Source organism: Hyla sarda, chromosome 8 (assembly GCF_029499605.1).
Source record: "Hyla sarda isolate aHylSar1 chromosome 8, aHylSar1.hap1, whole genome shotgun sequence".
NCBI lineage: Eukaryota > Metazoa > Chordata > Amphibia > Anura > Hylidae > Hyla > Hyla sarda.
Window position 1 is genome coordinate 101,339,632 of NC_079196.1, and position 22,394 is coordinate 101,362,025.

The window sequence follows — 22,394 nt, forward strand, 5'->3', positions numbered from 1 at the left end:
GGCCTGTGCGCGATGTGAATGGTTTCCGGGGGACAATTATCCGGGTGCACGATGTTGCGCTCGGTGTTCCGGTTGTCTCGGGTCTGTGTCAGGTCACCGAGATGTCCGCTGTCACATGTTCCTCTTCTGCGGGCCCCCATCGTCCAACAGCCCCCCGGTGTCCTGACCGTGACGCGGGGCTACAGCAATGAGAGCCCGGGATCCAAGCGGGTGGTAGTTGTCGGTGTTCCGAATCCCATCATCTGGTTTCGAACTAGAATCTACTTCTTTCTTATCAGAACCTACCTGGACCGGGAGTTCAGCATAGAAGAATTTACTGACGGGGCCAAGCAAGTGAGGAGGGGCGGCTGGGGGACCACTATCCATGATAATACAGGGGGGGAACCGGGCAATACTATCCATAACACAGGGGGGAACCGGGCACTACTATCCATAACACAGGGGGAACCGGGGACCACTATCCATAATACAGGGGGGAACCGGGCACTACTATCCATAACACAGGGGGGAACGGGCACTACTATCCATAACACAGGGGGGAACCGGGGACCACTATCCATAATACAGGGGGGAACCGGGCACTACTATCCATAACACAGGGGGGAACCGGGCACTACTATCCATAACACAGGGGGAACCGGGGACCATTATCCATAATACAGGGGGGAACCGGGCACTACTATCCATAACACAGGGGGGAACCGGGCACTACTATCCATAACACAGGGGGGAACCGGGCACTACTATCCATAACACAGGGGGAACCGGGGACCACTATCCATAATACAGGGGGGAACCGGGCACTACTATCCATAACACAGGGGGGAACGGGCACTACTATCCATAACACAGGGGGGAACCGGGGACCACTATCCATAATACAGGGGGGAACCGGGCACTACTATCCATAACACAGGGGGGAACCGGGCACTACTATCCATAACACAGGGGGAACCGGGGACCACTATCCATAATACAGGGGGGAACCGGGCACTACTATCCATAACACAGGGGGGAACCGGGCACTACTATCCATAACACAGGGGGGAACCGGGCACTACTATCCATAACACAGGGGGGAACCGGGCACTACTATCCATAACACAGGGGGGAACCGGGCACTACTATCCATAACACAGGGGGGAACCAGGCACCACTATCCATAACACAGGGGGGAACCGGGCACCACTATCCATAACACAGGGGGAACCGGGGACCACTATCCATAATACAGGGGGGAACCGGGCACTACTATCCATAACACAGGGGGGAACCGGGCACTACTATCCATAACACAGGGGGGAACCGGGCACTACTATCCATAACACAGGGGGGAACCGGGCACTACTATCCATAACACAGGGGGGAACCGGGCACTACTATCCATAACACAGGGGGGAACCGGGCACTACTATCCATAACACAGGGGGGAACCGGGCACTACTATCCATAACACAGGGGGGAATCGGGCACTACTATCCATGATAATACAGGGGGAGAACCGGGCATTACTATCCATAACACAGGGGGGAACCGGGCACTACTATCCATAACACAGGGGGGAACCGGGCACTACTATCCATAACACAGGGGGGAACCGGGCACTACTATCCATAACACAGGGGGAATCGGGCACTACTATCCATAACACAGGGGGGAACCGGGCACTACTATCCATAACACAGGGGGGAACCGGGCACTACTATCCATAACACAGGGGGGAACCGGGCACTACTATCCATAACACAGGGGGAATCGGCGACCACTATCCATGATAATACAGGGGGAGAACCGGGCATTACTATCCATAACACAGGGGGGAACCGGGCACTACTATCCATAACACAGGGGGGAACCGGGCACTACTATCCATAATACAGGGGGAATCGGGGACCACTATCCATGATAATACAGGGGGAACCGGGGACCACTATCCATGATAATACAGGGGGGGAACCGGGCACTACTATCCATAACACAGGGGGGAACCGGGCACTACTATCCATAACACAGGGGGGAACCGGGCACTACTATCCATAACACAGGGGGGAACCGGGCACTACTATCCATAACACAGGGGGGAACCGGGCACTACTATCCATAACACAGGGGGAACCGGGCACTACTATCCATAACACAGGGGGGAACCGGGCACTACTATCCATAACACAGGGGGGAACCGGGCACTACTATCCATAACACAGGGGGGAACCGGGCACTACTATCCATAACACAGGGGGGAACCGGGCACTACTATCCATAACACAGGGGGAACCGGCGACCACTATCCATGATAATACAGGGGGAACCGGGCACTACTATCCATAACACAGGGGGGAACCGGGCACTACTATCCATAACACGGGGGGGAACCGGGCACTACTATCCATAACACAGGGGGAACCCGCGACCACTATCCATGATAATACAGGGGGGGAACCGGGCACTACTATCCATAACACAGGGGGCAACCGGGCACTACTATCCATAACACAGGGGGGAACTGGGCACTACTATCCATAACACAGGGGGAACCGGCGACCACTATCCATGATAATACAGGGGGGGAACCGGGCACTACTATCCATAACACAGGGGGGAACCGGGCACTACTATCCATAACACAGGGGGGAACCGGGCACTACTATCCATAACACAGGGGGGAACCGGGCACTACTATCCATAACACAGGGGGGAACCGGGCACTACTATCCATAACACAGGGGGGAACCGGGCACTACTATCCATAACACAGGGGGAACCGGGGACCACTATCCATAATACAGGGGGGAACCGGGCACTACTATCCATAACACAGGGGGGAACCGGGCACTACTATCCATAACACAGGGGGGAACCGGGCACTACTATCCATAACACAGGGGGGAACCGGGCACTACTATCCATAACACAGGGGGGAACCGGGCACTACTATCCATAACACATGGGGGAACCGGGCACTACTATCCATAACACGGGGGAACCGGGCACTACTATCCATAACACAGGGGGGAACCGGGCACTACTATCCATAACACAGGGGGGAACCGGGCACTACTATCCATAACACAGGGGGAATCGGCGACCACTATCCATGATAATACAGGGGGAGAACCGGGCACTACTATCCATAACACAGGGGGGAACCGGGCACTACTATCCATAACACAGGGGGGAACCGGGCACTACTATCCATAATACAGGGGGAATCGGGGACCACTATCCATGATAATACAGGGGGAACCGGGGACCACTATCCATAACACAGGGGGGAACCGGGCACTACTATCCATAACACAGGGGGGAACCGGGCACTACTATCCATAACACAGGGGGGAACCGGGCACTACTATCCATAACACAGGGGGAACCGGCGACCACTATCCATGATAATACAGGGGGGGAACCGGGCACTACTATCCATAACACAGGGGGCAACCGGGCACTACTATCCATAACACAGGGGGGAACCGGGCACTACTATCCATAACACAGGGGGAACCGGCGACCACTATCCATGATAATACAGGGGGGGAACCGGGCACTACTATCCATAACACAGGGGGGAACCGGGCACTACTATCCATAACACAGGGGGGAACCGGGCACTACTATCCATAACACAGGGGGAACCGGCGACCACTATCCATGATAATACAGGGGGAACCGGGCACTACTATCCATAACACAGGGGGGAACCGGGCACTACTATCCATAACACAAGGGGGAACCGGGCACTACTATCCATAATACAGGGGGAACCGGGCACCACTATCCATGATAATACAGGGGGGAACCGGGCACCACTATCCATGATAATACAGGGGGGAACCGGGCACCACTATCCATGATAATACAGGGGGGAACCGGGTACCACTATCCATGATAATACAGGGGGGAACCGGGAACCACTATCCATGATAATACAGGGGGGAACCGGGAACCACTATCCATGATAATACAGGGGGGAACCGGGGACCCTGTCCATGATAATACAGGGGGGAACCGGGGACCCTGTCCATGATAATACAGGGGGGAACCGGGGACCCTGTCCATGATAATACAGGGGGGAACCGGGAACCCTGTCCATGATAATACAGGGGGGGGGGACCGGGAACCCTGTCCATGATAATACAGGGGGGAACCGGGGACCCTGTCCATGATAATACAGGGGGGAACCGGGGGCCCTGTCCATGATAATACAGAGGGGAACCGGGGACCCTGTCCATGATAATACAGAGGGGAACCGGGGACCCTGTCCATGATAATACAGAGGGGAACCCTGTCCATGATAATACAGGGGGGAACTGGGAACCCTGTCCATGATAATACAGGGGGGAACCGGGAACCCTGTCCATGATAATACAGAGGGGAACACTATCCATGATAATACACGGGGAACCGGGAACCCTGTCCATGATAATACAGGGGGAACCTGGGACCCTGTCCATGATAATACAGGGAGGAACTGGGAACCCTGTCCATGATAATACAGGGGGGAACTGGAAACCCTGTCCATGATAATACAGGGGGAACCGGGAACCCTTCCATGATAATACAGGGGGGAACCTGGGACCCTGTCCGTGATAATACAGGGGGGAATCGGGGACCCTGTCCATGATAATACAGGGGGGAACCTGGGACCCTGTCCGTGATAATACAGGGGGGAATCGGGGACCCTGTCCATGATAATACAGGGGGGAATCGGGGACCCTGTCCGTGATAATACAGGGGAACCGAGGACCCTGTCCATGACAATACAGTGGGGAACTGGAGACCCTGTCCATGATAATACAGGGGGGAACCCTGTCCATGGTAATACACGGGGAACCAGGAACCCTGTCCATGATAATACAGGGGGAACCGGGAACCCTGTCCATGATAATACAGGGGGGAACCTGGGACCCTGTCCGTGATAATACAGGGGGGAATCGGGGACCCTGTTCATGATAATATAGGGGGGGAATCGGGGACCCTGTCCGTGATAATACAGGGGAACAGAGGACCCTGTCCATGACAATACAGTGGGGAACTGGAGACCCTGTCCATGATAATACAGGGGGAACCGGGAACCCTGTCCATGACAATACTGGGGGGGGGGGGGGCAACTGGGGACCCCTTGAGTTTATTGAAAGAGCTTGGGTGAACATTTAGTCATTACAAATCATATAATAAATTACAATCATACATAGCATGACAGCACAATTTCCCTAAGCTATACACTGTACCACATGCTACACTAACATTCCGCTTCATCACTCATTATCGAAGAAACAAAGTTGGAAAACAATAAATTGCAATCTGTTATCAGGGAGGGGGTGGATCACAGGGCCAAACTACTCAGCAAACATGGGGAGGTGGGGAAGTAGAGGGGCGTTAGTCGTCTTCTTCATCGATGTTTGGACTGTCCAAGATAGAATTGTCTCTAAGCAAGCTGTGAATCAGCCTGCGACAGTCCCAGACAGACATGTCCTCCTTGTTGAAGATGAGGCGGTTCCTGGCCAGCCATATAGAAGTCCTTTAAACAGTTCATAAGGCGCCAGGCCTCCTGGATGGCCTCCACTTCGTGAACCCCAGGTCAGAATACACGGGGACCCCATCCATGAGAAGGCAGGGTAGCCAGGGACCCCACACTTCAGAAGGCAGATAAGTCATTGCACCCCATACATGTTTATAATGCTGTTTTGTTTTTTTTTACTTCTAAAGATATTTTTGTCTAAACCATCAGCATAGCTTCCAAGTGTATTATGGAATATTATACAGGCAGATCACAGCCAGGTGTTTGTGAACAGCGAAGTTGCGTGAAGTACTGCATATGTTCTGTTGGAATCATTTGGTTATATGGAAATCACCAACTGGAGCCAAATGGCAAGTCCTTGTGAGGACTAATGTGTCTTTTAGTTAGAGATGTCACAATACCATTTTTTTTTTAAGATTGAGTACAAATACGAATACTTTTTTTAAGTACTCGTCGATAACAATTACCAATCCATTTTTTAAATGTCATGTGACAGTTTGCCTGCCGGTGAGGTCCCGCTGGCAGGTATCAAATGAAAGGACAACTGTAGTGAAAGACTTTTATATATTCCTGTGCCCGGGCTGCAAAAATAAACTTTAACATACCTTCCTACGTGCCCCCGTCGGTCCAGCACAGGCCTCACGGTCCAGCGGTGCTAACCTCATTCAACTTCCTGGGGACGGAGACGTCACAGAGCCGTCGGCATATCACCGGCCGCAGCGATGTCCCGCCCCGGCCGGTGATAGGCTGAGCGCACTGTTATGTAAGAAGCTCTGGCTGGCTTCTTACATGACAGTGGGCTCAGCCTATCACCGGCCGGGTCGGGACATCGATGCAGCCGGTGATATGCCGACGGCTCTGTGACGTCTCCGTCCCCAGGAAGTTGAATGAGGTTAGCACCGCTGGACTGTGAGGCCTGTGCCGGACCGACGGGGGCACGTAGGAAGGTATGTTAAAGTTTATTTTGTTTATTTTTGCAGCCTGGGCACACCAATATATAAAAGTCTTGCACTACAGTTGTCCTTTAAGTATTTTGAACATTTGCAAGAATACAGTATCAGGACAAACACTACTTAGAAGTGGTTTTCCAATATAGAACATTTATTTCTCTTTCTGTCCCATGAAATGTTATGTGCAAAATGCCACAGTGAAGCACAATAGTTCAGTTGGAGTACGCTGGCTCCATCTGTTTTCTGCAGAAGAAGAGGGTGCTGGAATAGAACATCACAAAGACCATGTGGCCACCCCTGTGTCCTTGGTTGTCCCCAAGAACAAAAGGATTGAGCAGTTGAAATCCAACATGCCCAGTCCTCATTACTCTAACCTCTACCATTGGGGGATAGTTGAGAAGCCCCTATATACATTATAGAACAGTGACTCACTTATTCAGTTGCCTCATGCAACTTGATGCATAAAAAATGATTGATAAAGAGTGAAACCATATCTTTCACCTGAGTTATTTCATCAGTTTTCCATCTGTTGCTTTATTTTGCTAGCTTAGCGATACAGTTACAAACTTGAACCATTTTAAGTGTTGTTCTGTATTTTTGTATTCCACAGGCCTTCTCCTTTGTATCCAGACTGCTGTCCCAGTGCAAATTTGATGCCTTGGAAAATCTTGTGGCCAGCGAGGTTTGTGAAGCTCCTACTTGTTGTCACTGTTTGGCTGGGGGCATGCTTAGGCCCAGATTTACTAAGATTGTTTAACCCATTAAGGACCAAGAGCATACCTGTACGCACTGGTCCGGTTACCGGGGTTTGAAGCGTGCTCACGTGCTGAGCACGCTTCATACCGGTGGGTCCCAGCAGCCAGGACCCACGGTTAATGCCAGACTTCGCCAATCGGGCTGATTCCTGGCATTAACCCTTTAGATGTCGCAATCAAAGTTAATTGTGGTGTCTAAATTTGGGTTAGCTAGATGCCGGTTAGCTCAGCAGAGTTGATCAGGACATCCACAGCGATACTGTGGGTCCTGATCAGCTGAGTGGACGGAGGGAGGGCCCTTACCTGCCACCTCGCCGACCGATCGGTGCTCTGAAGTCCCAGCCAGGCTCTGCAGGCTAGAGCAGCAGAGCACCGATAACACTGATCGATGCTGAGCCAAAGCTCAGCATTGAACAATGTATGCAATCGCAAGACTGCATGGTATAGCCCCGTATGGGGACAAAAAAAAAAAAGTTAATAAAAGTGAATTAACCCCTTCCCTAATAAGTTTAAATCACTCCCATTTTTTAATCAAATAATCAAAAATAAACAGTCATATGTGGTACTGACCCGTGCATAAAATGTCTGAGCTATTAAAATATAAGCTAAGTGGAACCGCACGGTTGATGGTGTACACATAAAAAAAACACCAAAGTCCAAAACTCCGCATTTTGGAAACTTCATATATCATAAAATAATTAATAGAAAGTGATCAAAAAGTCCCATCAAAACAAAAAAGGTACCAATAAGAATGAGCCCTTGCATAACCCTGTATGCAGAAAAATAAAAAAGTTATATGGGTCAGAAGAGCACAAGTTTAAACATACTAATGTTGGTGCATTTAGTTACAATTTATTGTATAAGTGGTTAAATAAAATAAAATCTACATAAATTCGGTATCCTTGTAACTGTATGGACCTACAGTATAAAGATAAGGTGTAATTTCTACTGAAAAATGCACTACGTAGAAACGGAACCGCCCAAAAATTACAAAATTTGAAATATTTTCCATTTCACAATTTTTTTTTTGTTTCACCATAGATAATGAAATAATTGATGTCATTACAAAGTACAATTCTGTAGGTGCAAAACTGAAAGCACTATGATTTTTTAGAAGGGGAAGTGCAAAAAAGAAAATTGGCCTCGTCCTTAAGGCCAAATTGGGCTTGGTCCTTAAAGGGGTACTCCGCCCCTAAACATCTAATCCCCTATCCAAAGTATAGAGGATAAGATGTCTGATCGCGGGGGTCCCCAGCGATCTCCCTGCTCCCCCCCTCTGTCATCTGGTGCACAGAGCGACTGGCGATGCAGGGGCCGGAGGATTGTGACGTCACCACCCCGCCCCCTCACGCCCCTTCCCATAGACTTGCATTAAGGGGGCAGGGCCATGACATCACGATCCTCTGGCCCCTGCATCGCTAGTCATCAGGAACGGAGCGAAGCTCGCTCCGTGCACCAGGGGAGTGCTGCAGGAGAGATCGTGGGAGTTCCCAGCGGCGCCCCCCCCCCCGATCAGACATCTTATTCCCTATCCTTTGGATAGGAGATAAGATGCCTAAGGGCGGAGTACCCCTTTAACCCCTTAAGGACATGCGCCGTAAATGTACGGTGCTGCATAGCGTCACTTCACACGTAAATGTACAGTGTGGCTGTGACGCGAGTGAAGGGGCTGTGCTCGCTTCATTCCCGCAATCGCGCTGATGTCTACCATTAACCCCTCACATGCCATGATCAATACAGATCACTGCATCTGCGGCAACTTTGAATGGCTGATCTAATGGCCCACAGCACTGCCGTGGGGATCAGATCAGCCAAGATGGCGGCCGGAGGTCCCCTCACCTGCCTCTGTCCGTCTCCTGGGGTCTTCTGCACTGATATGCCTTCCAGCAGACCACAGCAGAAGATCGCTGTTAATACATCAGTGCTCTGCCCTATGCATAGCACTGAACAGTATTAGCAATCTAAGGAATTTCTACAGGGACTATAAAAGTGTAAAATTAATGTAAAAAAAACAAAATAAAAATGTGAAAAAGCACCTCCCCCAATACAGTTTTAAATCACCTCTTTTCCCCATATTAATACACAAAAGCATAAAAAAAGATAAATAATAAACATATTTGGTGTCGTCGCGTGCGTAAATGTCCGAACTATAAAAATATAATGTTAATGATCCCCTATGATGAACGTATGTAATCGTAATTTAAAAAAAAGATTTTTTGTCACATGAAACTGCATAATTTTTTTAATAGAAAGCGATCAAAAAGTCCCATGTGCGCAAATGTACTAAAACAAACTACAGACCATGGCGCAAAAAAATTTGCCCGCAAACATCCCTGAATACAGAAAAATAAGAAGGTTAGAGGTGGCAAAATAGGGCAATTTTAACCTAACGACCACGGACGTAAATGTACATCCTGGTTTGTCGGTACTTCGCGCACCAGGACGTACATTTACGTCCTGTATATGACCGCGCGCATCGGAGAGGTGCTCGCGTCATACACGGCAGGTTCCGACTGCTATCAGCGATTGCGTGGATATCCGCCATTAACCCCTCAGATGCCGTGATCTGTACAGATCTTGGCATCTGCAGCACTGCGCATGATAAAATAGATGATCGGATCGCTCGTAGCGCTGTCACAGCGATCCGATTATCTGTATTGGCTGACGGAGGTCCCCTCACCTGCCTCCGTCCGTCTCCTAGCATCTTCTGCTCTGGTCTGAGATCGAGCAGACCAGAGCAGGAGATAGCCGATAATACTGATCAGTGCTATGTCCTATGCATGGCAGTGAACAGTATTAGCAATCAAATGATTGCTATAGATAGTATAAAGTGTAAAAAAAAAAAAAATGGAAAAATCCCCTCCCCCAATAAAAATGAAAATTGTCTGTTTTTCCCATTTTCCTCCCCAAAAAGCGTAATTTTTTTTTCTATAAACATATTTGGTATCGCTGCATGCGTAAATGTCCGAACTATCAAAATATGTTAATGATCCAGTACGGTGAACAGCGTAAACGTAAATTTTTTTAAAAAGTCCTAAAATGATGCTTTTTTTGTCACATTTATTCACCAAAAAATTAATTAAAAAATTCTATAAAAGTTTTATATATGCAAATGTGGTAGTGATAAAAAGTACAGATGACGGCGCAAAAAATTAGCCCTCATACCGCCCTATATATGGAAAAATTAAAGTTATAGATAGTCAAAATTGGGCAACTTTAGATGACTGATTTTGCACAAAAAGTTTTTTAGATTTTTTTTCAAGCGGTACAAAAATATAAAAGTATCCAGCCATGGGTATCATTTTAATCGTATTGACCCACAGAATAAAGAGCACGTCATTTTTACTTTAAACAAAACCCTCCAAAATGTGCAAAATTGTGGTTTTCATTTAAATTTCCTCCCTAAAAAATATTTTTTTGGGTTCGCCGTACGTTTTATGGTAAAATGAGAGGTTTCATTACAAAGTACAATTGGTCATGCAAAAAACAAGCCCTTATATGGGTCTGTAGAAATATAAAAGAGTTATGGATTTTAGAAGGCGAGGAGGAAAAAACGAAAACGCTAAAATAAAATTGGCCTGGTCCTTAAGTGAAAATGGGCTTGGTCCTTAAGGGGTTAAACTTACTGATTTTGTAAGAAAAAAAAAGTTTGAGATCTTTTAAAAGCAGTACAATAATAGTAATGTATGTAACTAAGGGTTGCATTTTACTTGTATTGACCCAGAGAATAAAGAAAATATACCTTTAAAAAAATTTACCTTAAAGTGTACAGCGTGAAAACGAAACATCCCCCCCAAATTTGCTAAATTATGACTTTTGTTTAAATTTCCTTACACAAAAAATCTTTTTTGGGGTTTACCATACATTTTAGGGTAAAATGAGTGATGTCATTATAAAGTGCAACTGGTCACGCAAAAAACAAGCCTTCGTATGGGTCTGTGAATGGAAATATAAAAGAGTTACGGATTCTAGAAAACGAGGAGGAAAAAACGAAAATGCAAAAATAAAATTGTCTGTTTCCTTAAGGTCAAAATGGGCTGTGTCCTTAAGTGGTTAGTGGGTCAATTCTTGGACAGTGTAAACTTAGGGTGCGTTCACATGGCTGTTTGCCCCCGTTCCATTTAAAAATAAAAAAACGGATAAAAAAAAATGGATAGAAACGGCTGATCAAACGGGTATCCGTTTTGAACCGTTTTTAATCCGTTTATTTTTATTTTTTTTGAAAATCAGCCACCTACAGACTCCCGCAGCCAGGACTACTACTACTCCCATCATGGAACAGACTTGTTTCCATGGTGGGAGTAGTAGTTCCTGGCTGCAGGAGTCTGTCGGCGGCTGGGGAGGTTACATTAGTGCTTGTACTACTACCCCCATTATGGAACAGACCCTGTTATAGTTATATATAGTATTATCTGGCCCCCACAGCACTTCTATATAATATGCCCCTGCAGCGCTATGTATGAATAGTATTCTATCAGCAGCATCGCGGCGGCTGGTGCGATGCTCTGTGCGTAAAATGCTTTTCACAGATAGCACTGCATTAATGACAAAAGCGCCAGCGGGGGTTACATAAATGTGCTGGCGGGGGGTATATATTGATAATTGCCCCAGCAGGGGGTATATAATTATAAATGCGCCTGCGGGGGTTACATTATAAATGCCCCGGCGGGGGTCACATATATATACTGCCGGGGTATATATTTTTGCGCTGGCGGGGTTATATCTTTATAAATGCGCTGGGGGGCTAGATATATAGTGCTATATATCTTGCCCCCCACAGTGCTTTTAATATACATTGTCCATTTAAAAAAAAAACGCAGGGAGCCCTGATTGGCTCCTCAGTACCGGGTATTCAGAGCTCCCCGCAGGGAATTAAAAAATGAAAGTAAAATACATTGGTGATCGCAGGGTTGCGGACCATGCCTCCCGCTCCCCTGCTTAATAACTTCTGATCAGATTGGGTGTCAGAAGTGAGACCCGGTGCGATCAATCCCTCAGCCCCTGTACTACTACCCCTATCATGGAACAGAGTCTGATCCATGATGGGGATAGTAGTACAAGCACTAATGTAGTCCCCCCAGCCACCGGCAGACTCCTGCAGCCGGGGAATTACTACTCCCATCATGGAACAGACTGGTTTCATTGATGAGAGTATTAGTAATCCTACAACACTATAGGAGTCTGCTGATGTCACCTCTTCTGAGCATGCTCAGATGTAATTACGGATATTTTAAACTCTGGTGCAAACGGGTGACATTAAAGGTTCATCCGTTTGCCATAGACTTCAATGTTAAAATTATGATGTCCCTGTTTTCTTTCAGTTTTTTTCACTGAAGAAAAAATACTGCATGTGCCGTTTTTTTCTTCCATGATAAAAACGGAAATGAGTGCAAAGAGGTGCACACGGATGTAAACTGATTGTAAAAAAATCGGAATGGGATTTTTTTAAAAACCGTTTTTATTCCGTTTACAGTCTGCAAAAACGGAACTGAAACGGGGATAAAAAAACGGGTACAGACGGCTGTGTGAACAAGCCCTAAGACAGTTTAAGAATGTACTAGATTTATTACAGTGTTTCAGGCTATTTGATAAATATGTTGAAGTCTTAGACTTCAAACCTATATTAGGGTGCTTTCACACCACGTTTTGTACTTGTGCTTCCCGAATACGGCTGGGCGGAGGGGCTTAATTGTGGCGCCCGCACTCAGCCGTATTCGGGAACCGTATTTAATGCATGTCTATGAGCCGACCGAAGTGAACAGCAGCTTCCGGTCAATCGCGTTTTTGCCTACGGTCGGGAAACCGCATACGGACAAAAACGCAGCCGACCGGAGGCTGTGGTTCACTCCGGTTGGCTCATAGACATGCATTAAATACGGTTCCCGAATACGGCTGAGTGCGGGCGCCGCGATTAAGCCCCGCCCCCCTCCTCCCAGCCGTATTCGGGAACCATAAGTACAAAACGTGGTGTGAAAGCACCCTTACAGTGTTGAAAAAAGCATTTTTTTCTGTGCAGAAAATGTGAAGCATATTTGCTACGTGTGAACCTACCCTAAGTGTAAAATTCTCAATTTTTGGGAATTATTCATGGCTGTTGTTCTCTGGCTTTTGAAGGCAACAGCTAGACAAAAGACTCAATATTTGTCAACTCTGACAAAAAATATATATGTTCTATACCAATAGGTACACAGTGGCGCAGCACTTCAAGATTTTCCAAAATAAACGTGATTTATAGAGCTCATGTTCAGACAGCAACATTTCAATTCTCCATTAGAATAATTATCAAGCAAACTGTATTTTGTTCTATACAAATGTTATTTACAAATATGTGTGGACCATGTTTCCGACTTCCTTTCATCACAGTTACATTACCGTGGTTGATGCCGCTGGAAGGGTACACTTAAAAGTAACCAGGATATCTTTTATGCTGCAGATCCTGAAAGACATGACGGAAAAATGCTTAGTGCTTTCTGACAACTGCAGAAAAGCTCTGGCAGCAGAGTCTGATGAGATTATGTACTCCTTTCCTGGAGATGTTGCTATTTATTATGATGATAATGGTAAGTGTGTTTTATTGAATTGCAAATGTCATCCTCTTACCATTACCCCACCATAGGTTTGCGCTGTTGGTTATACAGTCATGGCTGTAAATGTTGGCACCCCTGACATTTTTCAAGAAAATGAAGTATTTCTCACAGAAAAGGATTGCAGTAACACATGTTTTGCTATATACATGTTTATTCCCTTTGTGTGTATTTGAAAAACCAAAAAAGGGAGGGAAAAAAAGCAAATTGGACATAATGTCACACCAAACTCCAAAAATGGGCTGGACAAAATTATTGGCACCCTTTCAAAATTGTGGAAAAATAAGATTGTTTCAAGCATGTAATACTCCTTTAACCCCTTGGGGACGGAGCCCATTATGACCCTAAGGACAGGAGCATTTTTTGCAAATCTGACCACTGTCACTTTAAGCATTAATAACTCTGGGATGCTTTTACTTATAAATTTGATTCCGAGATTGTTTTTTCATGACATATTCTACTTTATGGTAGTGGTAAATTTTTGTCGATGCTTGCATCATTTCTTGGTGAAAAATTCCAAAATTTGATGAAAAATTTGAAAATTTTGCATTTTTCTAACTTTGAAGCTCTCTGCTTGTAAGGAAAATAGACATTCCAAATAAATGATATATTGATTCACATATACAATATGTCTACTTTATATTTGCATCATAAAGTTGACATGTTTTTATTTTTGGAAGACATCAGAGGGCTTCAAAGTGCAGCAGCAATTTTCCAATTTATCACAAAATTTTCAAAATCGGAATTTTTCAAGGACCATTTCAGGTTTGAAGAGCCTTCCTATTAGAAATTCCCCACAAATGACCCAATTATAAAAACTGCAACCCTCAAAGTATCCAAAATGACATTCAGTAAGTTTGTTAACCCTTTAGGTGTTTCACAGGAATAGCAGCAAAGTGAAGGAGAAAATTCAAAATCTTCATTTTTTACACTCGCATGTTCTTGTAGACCCAGTTTTTTTATTTTTACAAGTGGTAATAGGAGAAAAAGCCTCCAATAGTTTGTAACCTAATTTCTCTCGAGTAAGGAAATACCTCAAATGTGTATGTCAAGTGTTCGGCGGGCGCAGTAGAGGGCTCAGAAGGGAAGGAGCAACAATGGGATTTTGGAGAGTGAATTTTGCTGAAATGGTTTTTGGGGGGCATGTCACATTTAGGAAGCCCCTATGGTGCCAGAACAGCAGAAAACCCCACATGGCATACCATTTTGGAAACCACCCCTCAAGGCACGTAACAAGGGGTCCAGTGAGCCTTAACACCACGCAGGTGTTTGACGACTTTTCGTTAAAATCGCATGTGTAAATGAAAAAAAAAATTTTTCACTAAAGTGCAGTTTCTTCCCCAAATTTACCATTTTTACAAAGGGTAATGGGAGAGAATGCCCCCCAAAATTTGTAACCCCATCTCTTCTGAGTATGGAAATACCCCATGTTAGGACGTAAAATGCTCTGCGGGCGAAAGACAATGCTCAGAAGAGGAGGAGCGCCATTGAGCTTTTGGAAAGAGAATTCGTTTGGAATGGTAGTCAGGGGCCATGTGCATTTACAAAGCCCCCTGTGGTGCCAGAACAGTGCCCCCCCACCCCCCACATCTGACCCCATTTTGTAAACTACACCCCTCACAGAATTTAATAAGGGGTGCAGTGAGTATTTACACCCCACTGGCGTTTGACAGATCTTTGGAACAGTGGACTGTGCAAATGAAAAATTAAATTTTTCATTTTCACAGACCACTGTTCCAAAAATCTGTCGGACACATATGGGGCGTAAATGCTCACTGCACCCCTTATTACATTACACGAGGGGTGTAGTTTCCAAAATGGGGTCACATGTGTGGGGGGGGTCCATTGTTCTGGCGCTATGGGGGCTTTGTAAACTCATGTGGCCTTCAATTCCGGACACATTTTCTCTTCAAAATCCCAATGGCGCGCAGCAGAGTCTCATTGTTTTCAATGGGATTCTGCCGCTCTATTCACTTCTGAATTTCAGCAGTGGAATTTCGCAGGCAGAACAGACATCAGTCAAAAATGTAATGTAATATATTCATTCTTTGGGCGTAATTCAGCAGCAGAATCCCATTGAAGTTATTGAGACTTAGATGTAGATAAAACAGATGTGATTGTGATCATGCTTTTTTTTTTCTCTGTGGGCTTTGCACTTACCATGCAGAAGCAACATACATAAAACAAGCAAATATGAATAAAACAAAAGAAAATGTAAAAGTTACCTTGTGATATCAGGGTCTAAACATCTTGGGGGCACTTTGTTGTTTAACCCCTTCACTGCCATGTCTGTCAACGTTCTCTTGCTGGTAGTGACTGGACTGGTATGCAGATGGTCCAAAAGGGGCAGTACTTTTTTTTTCCTGACCATAATCAGAATTCCAAGCTGAATTTCCACAGAAGAATTTCCACTGCAATTCTGGAATAAAAAAAAAAATCCAAACATCTCTGAAAAGAGCAGAAGATTTAACTGAGAGCGGACTGGCTGAATTTCAGCTTTTAGTCAGTAGTGTGGATGCGGCCTTACTATTACTTATTGTAAACTTGGACTAGACGGTTTAAAAACGCACCTGCTTTATCACAGTGATACAGGCTGTTTGATAAATTTAGTGCAGCATTAGATTGTCTAGCCTAAGTTTGGAACACCTTTTCCAGTAAGCTATAGCCCCTTTTTTATTGTTGCAAATTGTGCTAAAATTCTGGTGCGTATGAATTAATACAGCCGCCAATATGTGTTTATTGTTCACTAGTATAAAAATTGATTTCCTAAGCAGTTCTGTATTTTTCTTTTGCATATAGGGAGAAAATTTGTCCGCATACTTATGCGTTTCTGGTACTTGTCGTATGCAGATATTCCTGATGAGGAGCTAGAAGGAACAAAAGTGTTTCAAGTTGTAATGGGGAATGAAAATACTAAGGACACAAAGCGTGTCCTCACTGCAAACTACGAGTAAGAAGTTTCCTTGAATTAATATGATGCATTGATCTTTTTTCCCAGTGGTTGTCCCATGAAGTCAACTCTTTTTACAGCAGAAGACTACATGGTGGCTTCTCTAACTGTTATTATCACTAGAGGAAGCCAGGAACTGTCCTAAAAATATTTGGGCAGTAAAAAAAAAAAAAAAAAAAAAGGGCCGCTGTAATTGCCCACTGGCCCCTGGTATTGCCCATACAGCACCGGTAGGTTAGTGTTGGGTCCCGTACCGCTTGAGAAACCTTGGCGTTGGTGTGTGGGCTCAGGTATGTCCTTCATATAAGGATATGCTGGCTAATGTCTCAATTTTAACATCATTTTGAGGGTTAGTCATATGTTACTGTCTACATCTACCATAGTAGTGCACCTAAATTCCTGTATTATTCTATATGTTTTTCATTGGGTGTAGGATGCCATTGTGGCACTTGTAGTCTGTTGCAGGCATCCCCCATTGTATGCATTTTATGCTGGGGATCGCCCTTAGCAACAGACCACAAGTGCAGGATCTGCTCCCCCAGGAAAATGCACAACTGCATTTGGGCTTCAGCATTTCCTGCCATTTGAAAACACGTTTTTTTTTTCTTGTTGCAGTAAAAAAAAAAAAAATAATGCTGTTTAAAGGCTGTCTGGGCATGCTGAGTATTTTTTTAAACAGCTGGAGGCGCATTGGTTAGGAAACACTGCTTTACAGGCCGGATAGGGTTTGAGCATTAGTATTGTCTATTTATTGTTCAATAGACAGCACTAGAGAACAAGCTTACTTTCTTCTGGAGAAGAGCTACTTTGCATATTATGAAGTTCAAGTGTTTTGGGGCCCTAAAATTTCTGTGGGTGCTTTATTGTTGCTTTATGCAACTCGGGACCAGTACAGAGCCAATGTAGGGTAATTTGCATAAAGCAGAATGGTGATTCAGCCAGGAGTAACCTGAGTGACTTCTCTATGTCCTTGATGGTTTTTAGTGGTATTTTTTTCAATTAAATTTCCTCACTTCTCTAGAGAGGGAAATGCAAGCTATTGGAAAAAGAGATTTCTTTAAAGCTTTGGGCTATGTCTTAGGCTGGGTTCACACTGCAGAACTTCCGAATGTAATTCCAATTAGAAATGGCACTTGGAAATGCCGGTGCAGCAGAACCTATTCCTGAGTTTCTGTCGATGAAATTCCACCATCGATAGAATGATCTCAGTTATTGTTTCAGTGGAATTCTTTCAGTGTGAACTTAACCTTACTGTGCCCTATGAGCATCCTATTTGGCATCTCTGTCATCAGCTTGTGTGGTGTATATATTGGGATGCCTTTTTAAGTTGTGGCAGACATTCAGATGTTTTACTGACCCATATTGTGCTTGTGTAAATGCGGCCTTGGCTGATCCAGTCTGTCTCACTGATGGTTTTTGTCATTTCAGGTTTCGCAGAGAATTTACCCAAGGAGTAAAACCTGACTGGATCATCACTCGCATTGAACATTCAAAATTGTTAGAGTGAACTGCACAGACTGTCAGCGTTATCCTGTCGATGTCTTTATATTTCTTTTCAGACAGAATCACAATTCTGAATATTAAAATAATCCATTCTACTTCTGCTTTTTACCAGTTAAAGAGTACCTGTCATCAAACTATTTTTTAAAACTAACTCTGATTATATTCCCTACTAACACCCCTCATGCCATTAAAATAAATTTCAGAGCTTTAAAAAGCTGTGTATCATACCTTTCCCCTTGCTCACATTGTGTGAGCTCCCAGCAGGAGAAAATGGGTGTTCCCCAGCATGCGCGATATCACTAAAGCCTGCAAAAGCTGTGCCTTACTATGCCCTGCACACATTTCCTGAGTTTGGTCTCCTGCCAGGCCAGGAGGAGACCAAACTAACTGTTTGACTTGTGGCAGGGAACAGAACAGAGCCACCTAGTGGCCGTTTTTTCAGTCACATTAAAAACATATAAAGGTTGAGAATTTTAACAGCAAGTAAATAGCAAAGTGACTTACAATTACATAAGGAATAATATATTAAAAGTTTAGTTTAATGACTTGTCATACTCATCGGTATACATCTGGCTGAGATTACTTGTCTTTAAGATTAAAGAATCAGTTGAGTGAGGAAAAAGTACTTTACACAGCAAGCAACAGCCCCTATTGTATACTAAATAAAAGAACAAATGCAGAATGAGTCAGATGATTTAGGAAGTTATGGATATTTTCATCACTGTTGCCTAGAGGGAATTGTTGTGACCTTGCAGAGTTGTGTGAAAGACACAGTAACTTATGAAGGCATGTAGACACACATGGAGGATGCAGCCATCTCTGAGGTCTCTGAGTTGTCCATGCCTTGAATAGTGAAGAAAATGGCAAACAAAGATCTGAATTTTGGCTCAAACATCTGTCGATACCATAGCTTGTAGTATAATGACAAATTGTGTATTGTTTTTTAATTCTCAAATTTTAATGGGGGCACTTATTGTTGTCTTTGGAAGGTGAGTTTTGAAGTAATTTGTTTTCTGCTTTGGTTTTGCTTATGTGCAACACATTTATTATACTATCAAGGGGGGTTGATAAATGTGGCGCACATAAACAAAAAACAATAAATCACTTCAGAACACCATTTTGTATGATTCCTTCTCTCCTCTGCCACTTTTTATACACAAAAAGTTGCAGTTGTGACTTTTTGTGCAAGTTTTAAAAAGTGCTTGCCAAAAGCAGTTTTGTAAGCTAGGTCTGACCTGGCATTGGCTTGCGACATTTTGAAGGGGTTCGCGACTTTTTTATGCCTATGTACGACTTAAGCACTTCATAAATATGCAACCACTGCAAAATGAAAACTGAAAGCTGCTTGGGTAAGGCTGTTTGCTACTTTATGCAACTTTGTGTTTTGAGGCATAAAGCCTCTATCTGATTACTATAAGATGAATATGAGGTGAAAGGAGAAGATGCACACACTGGGGTGCATTCTTGGCAGTTCCAGTGAATGTCAATGGAGTTATATAAAATGTTTTAAACCACCCATGCGGCTGTTTCTTGAATGCCTGACACACCAACCATTCCAGATGGGAGGCCCTTATTCTTGATATAGAAGGGGTATCCATAAACATTTGAGATTGGAATTATCCTTTAAAGGGGTTATCTGGCAACAAAACATATCCCCTATCTGAACGTGGTGGTCTGACAACTGCAATCTCCAGAACTGAGCCCCGTCTCTCACCTTGGGACACTGCTTGTCCCCACAAAAGGGCAATACAACACTGGCTCCCACCTTTTGGAGAAGGCATCCTCGTGTTGAACAGTAAAGGCTCGCTCATCCAATCACCAGATAAAACTAATTTATCATGCATGTGCCAAGCAGTGTGGCTGTCAATTAAGAAGATGGAGAGGGGCATTGAAAACAAGTAGTGGGAAGAACTAAGCTGGGCATTTTAGGCTCATGGAGAACACCCCCTGGGCTTTTGTGACTAATTAGCATATTTATATAAAGACATATCTTGGCGCCGGAGGACTTTACCCCCTTAAGGATGCCACCTTTTTTTACCTTAATGACCAAGCCCAATTTTTCATATCTGGCATGTGTATTTTTAAGTCGTAATACCTTTTACATGCTTTTAGTTAGCGACGGGATTCTAAGATAGTTTTTTCGTGACATATTGTACTTTATACATGGTAAATCTTTGTTTATCATGCAGCACTGTTGTGAAAAACTCCAAAATATTGTGAAAAATTGGATGGTAAAAAGTAATTTTTATTCTGTGGGTCGGTAGGATTTATATAGCTCCATTGTGTGAGCGCTTATTTTTTACAGGACAATCTGTACTTTTTATTGGTACCAATTTTACGATTCATGCTACCTTTTGATCTTATTTTATTCCACGTTTTGGACCAAAATTAGAATTTTTTTTTAGTATTTTTTTTTTTTTTTGTCATGCGTTCACCGTGCGGGTTAAATACCATCATTGTTTTATTGTACAAGTCATTACGGATGTGGCAATACCAATTATGTATAGGTATCTGCGTTTTTTTTTTTGGGGTGATAATATAGGGCTTTATTTGGAAAGAGGCATTTATGTTATTCTTTTTATACTTTTATTTAAAAACCTCCATTATAATCAATGTATTGGGATAGATTTGATGAAATGGAACCAATGCCCGAAACTATAGGGTGACCTGGGGGCTGTTTGGGATTTTTATGGATCTTTGGTATTGTTAAAAAAACAATATGCGTTTGAGTTCCTGTAATAAATTCGAATTCATGTTTGGATAGGATCCCTTGCTCTTTGGCTTTCATGCATAATGTTACCAATTCTTCGGAGTATTGTGTAGTGGAATAATTTTTTTATTTTGGTGTCCATGAGTTGTGACAAACATTCGAATACATAGGATGATGTGTCCATCACCACTATGCCGCACCCTAATGGTGACGAACAGATCCTGTTGGAGTTGTTTAATGGCTCTAATTTCTCCTGGTGTTAAATTTCCCCATGGTTGTTTTGGTATTTTTATTTCCCTTAAATCATTCTCAACAGCCTTTCTAAAAGCTATCATATCTGCGCTTATCTCCTGTCTAGGAAAAAAGAGTGATTTATTTTTCAACGCTGGGTGTTTGTAAAAAGATGAGCTAGTAGCCTGGGTGTCTATATGGTTCTTCATAAAGTATTTTTTGAGACTAAGTTTGCGAATATATTTCTCTAGCCCTATGTATACACCGAATTTGTCCAGTTGTTTGCTAGGTGCAAATTTAAGTCCTTTATTTAGTAAACTAAGTTGGTTTGGATTCAGTGGAACCAAGCTGAGATTTAAAATAGCACTTTGTGCTTCTGTTTGTTCTATGTTTTACTTAATTTTAATTTCTGTTGTACGACCTCTTCTATTACATCCTCTACGTATTCTCTTTTTCTGTTGGTGTTCTGGGTGGTGGGAGTAGTTAGAGGGGTTGGGTGTATCTGCGCTACTGTTTCCACCGTTTGGAACGTTTTGCGTGGTGCTGCTATGTGTTTGGTGGAAGGATCGGGGTGGGAGTTGTTGGTTTATTGTTTGTGGTATTTGGTAACTGTGTGTGATGGTGTTGTCTGTATTGGGATTTATAAGGAATATAGGGTCTGGGTGTCCTCCAATTGGGATATTGGTAGTGTGTTGGATGGGAACTGGATGGCTAGGGACCTGTGTTGTGTCTGGGATATGACTGATGTGTTGTGGCCATAGTGAGGTCTGTGTATCAGGGGTTGAGTGCTGTATGAGTGGTGGGTGTCTTCATGGCGTAGTCCCTTCTAAAGAATGTCTGTGGCTAGTGCCACGTATATATTAGATACAGGGACGTTGTAGGTTTGTGTTTGTGCTCTGAGGTCTATTTTTTTTATATGCCATAAATGGTTTTTTTTTTTTTTTGTTGATCTCATTTTCCACTGAATCCAATTTTTTTGCTTAAGGATTCTTGATATTTTAGGAATTCAGGTGTTTTCTCAAATTAATCTATTGTAGTGCGAAGTGTCACAATTTTCAAATCAATTTCAACCAACATTTCTTGTCGTCTCTCTACTACCAACTTGGTGGCTTCTATAGATACTTGTTAAAAAAAAAAATAAAAAAGTATTCAATTTGATGTTAAACGTCTCATTATATAGGTCACCCGCTGGA

At 44.0% G+C, this 22,394-nt stretch overlaps 2 protein-coding genes across 2 annotated transcripts in view; one reads left to right on the forward strand and one right to left on the reverse strand.

The window, feature by feature from the left end:
- Nucleotides 1-16,203, reverse strand: part of TYW5 (tRNA-yW synthesizing protein 5) — a 40,025-nt gene extending 23,822 nt beyond the window's left edge. The window contains exons 1-2 of the mRNA XM_056534124.1: nt 16,033-16,203; nt 13,596-13,659 (exon numbers count right to left, since the gene is read on the reverse strand). Of these exons, the coding sequence (XP_056390099.1) occupies nt 13,596-13,659; nt 16,033-16,178 (210 nt within the window). The 5' untranslated portion in view covers nt 16,179-16,203. The remainder of the gene's footprint in view (nt 1-13,595; nt 13,660-16,032) is intronic.
- On the forward strand, nt 19-22,359 carry MAIP1 (matrix AAA peptidase interacting protein 1). The gene is made up of 5 exons (XM_056534129.1): nt 19-333; nt 7,079-7,150; nt 13,657-13,783; nt 16,607-16,757; nt 18,186-22,359. The coding sequence occupies exons 1-5, from the start codon at nt 19-21 to the stop codon at nt 18,262-18,264; spliced, it is 744 nt and encodes a 247-aa protein (XP_056390104.1). The 3' UTR covers nt 18,265-22,359.
- The last annotated feature ends 35 nt before the right edge of the window (nt 22,360-22,394 follow it).

Excerpts from the sequence above, each read along its gene's own strand:
- MAIP1 (XM_056534129.1), top strand. The coding sequence starts at position 19 with ATGGTTTCCGGGGGACAATTATCCGGGTGCACGATGTTGCGCTCGGTG. Across the intron at positions 13,784-16,606 it reads TATTTATTATGATGATAATG|GGAGAAAATTTGTCCGCATA; the intron begins GTAAGTGTGTTT and ends TTTTGCATATAG. Across the intron at positions 16,758-18,185 it reads GTCCTCACTGCAAACTACGA|GTTTCGCAGAGAATTTACCC; the intron begins GTAAGAAGTTTC and ends TTGTCATTTCAG.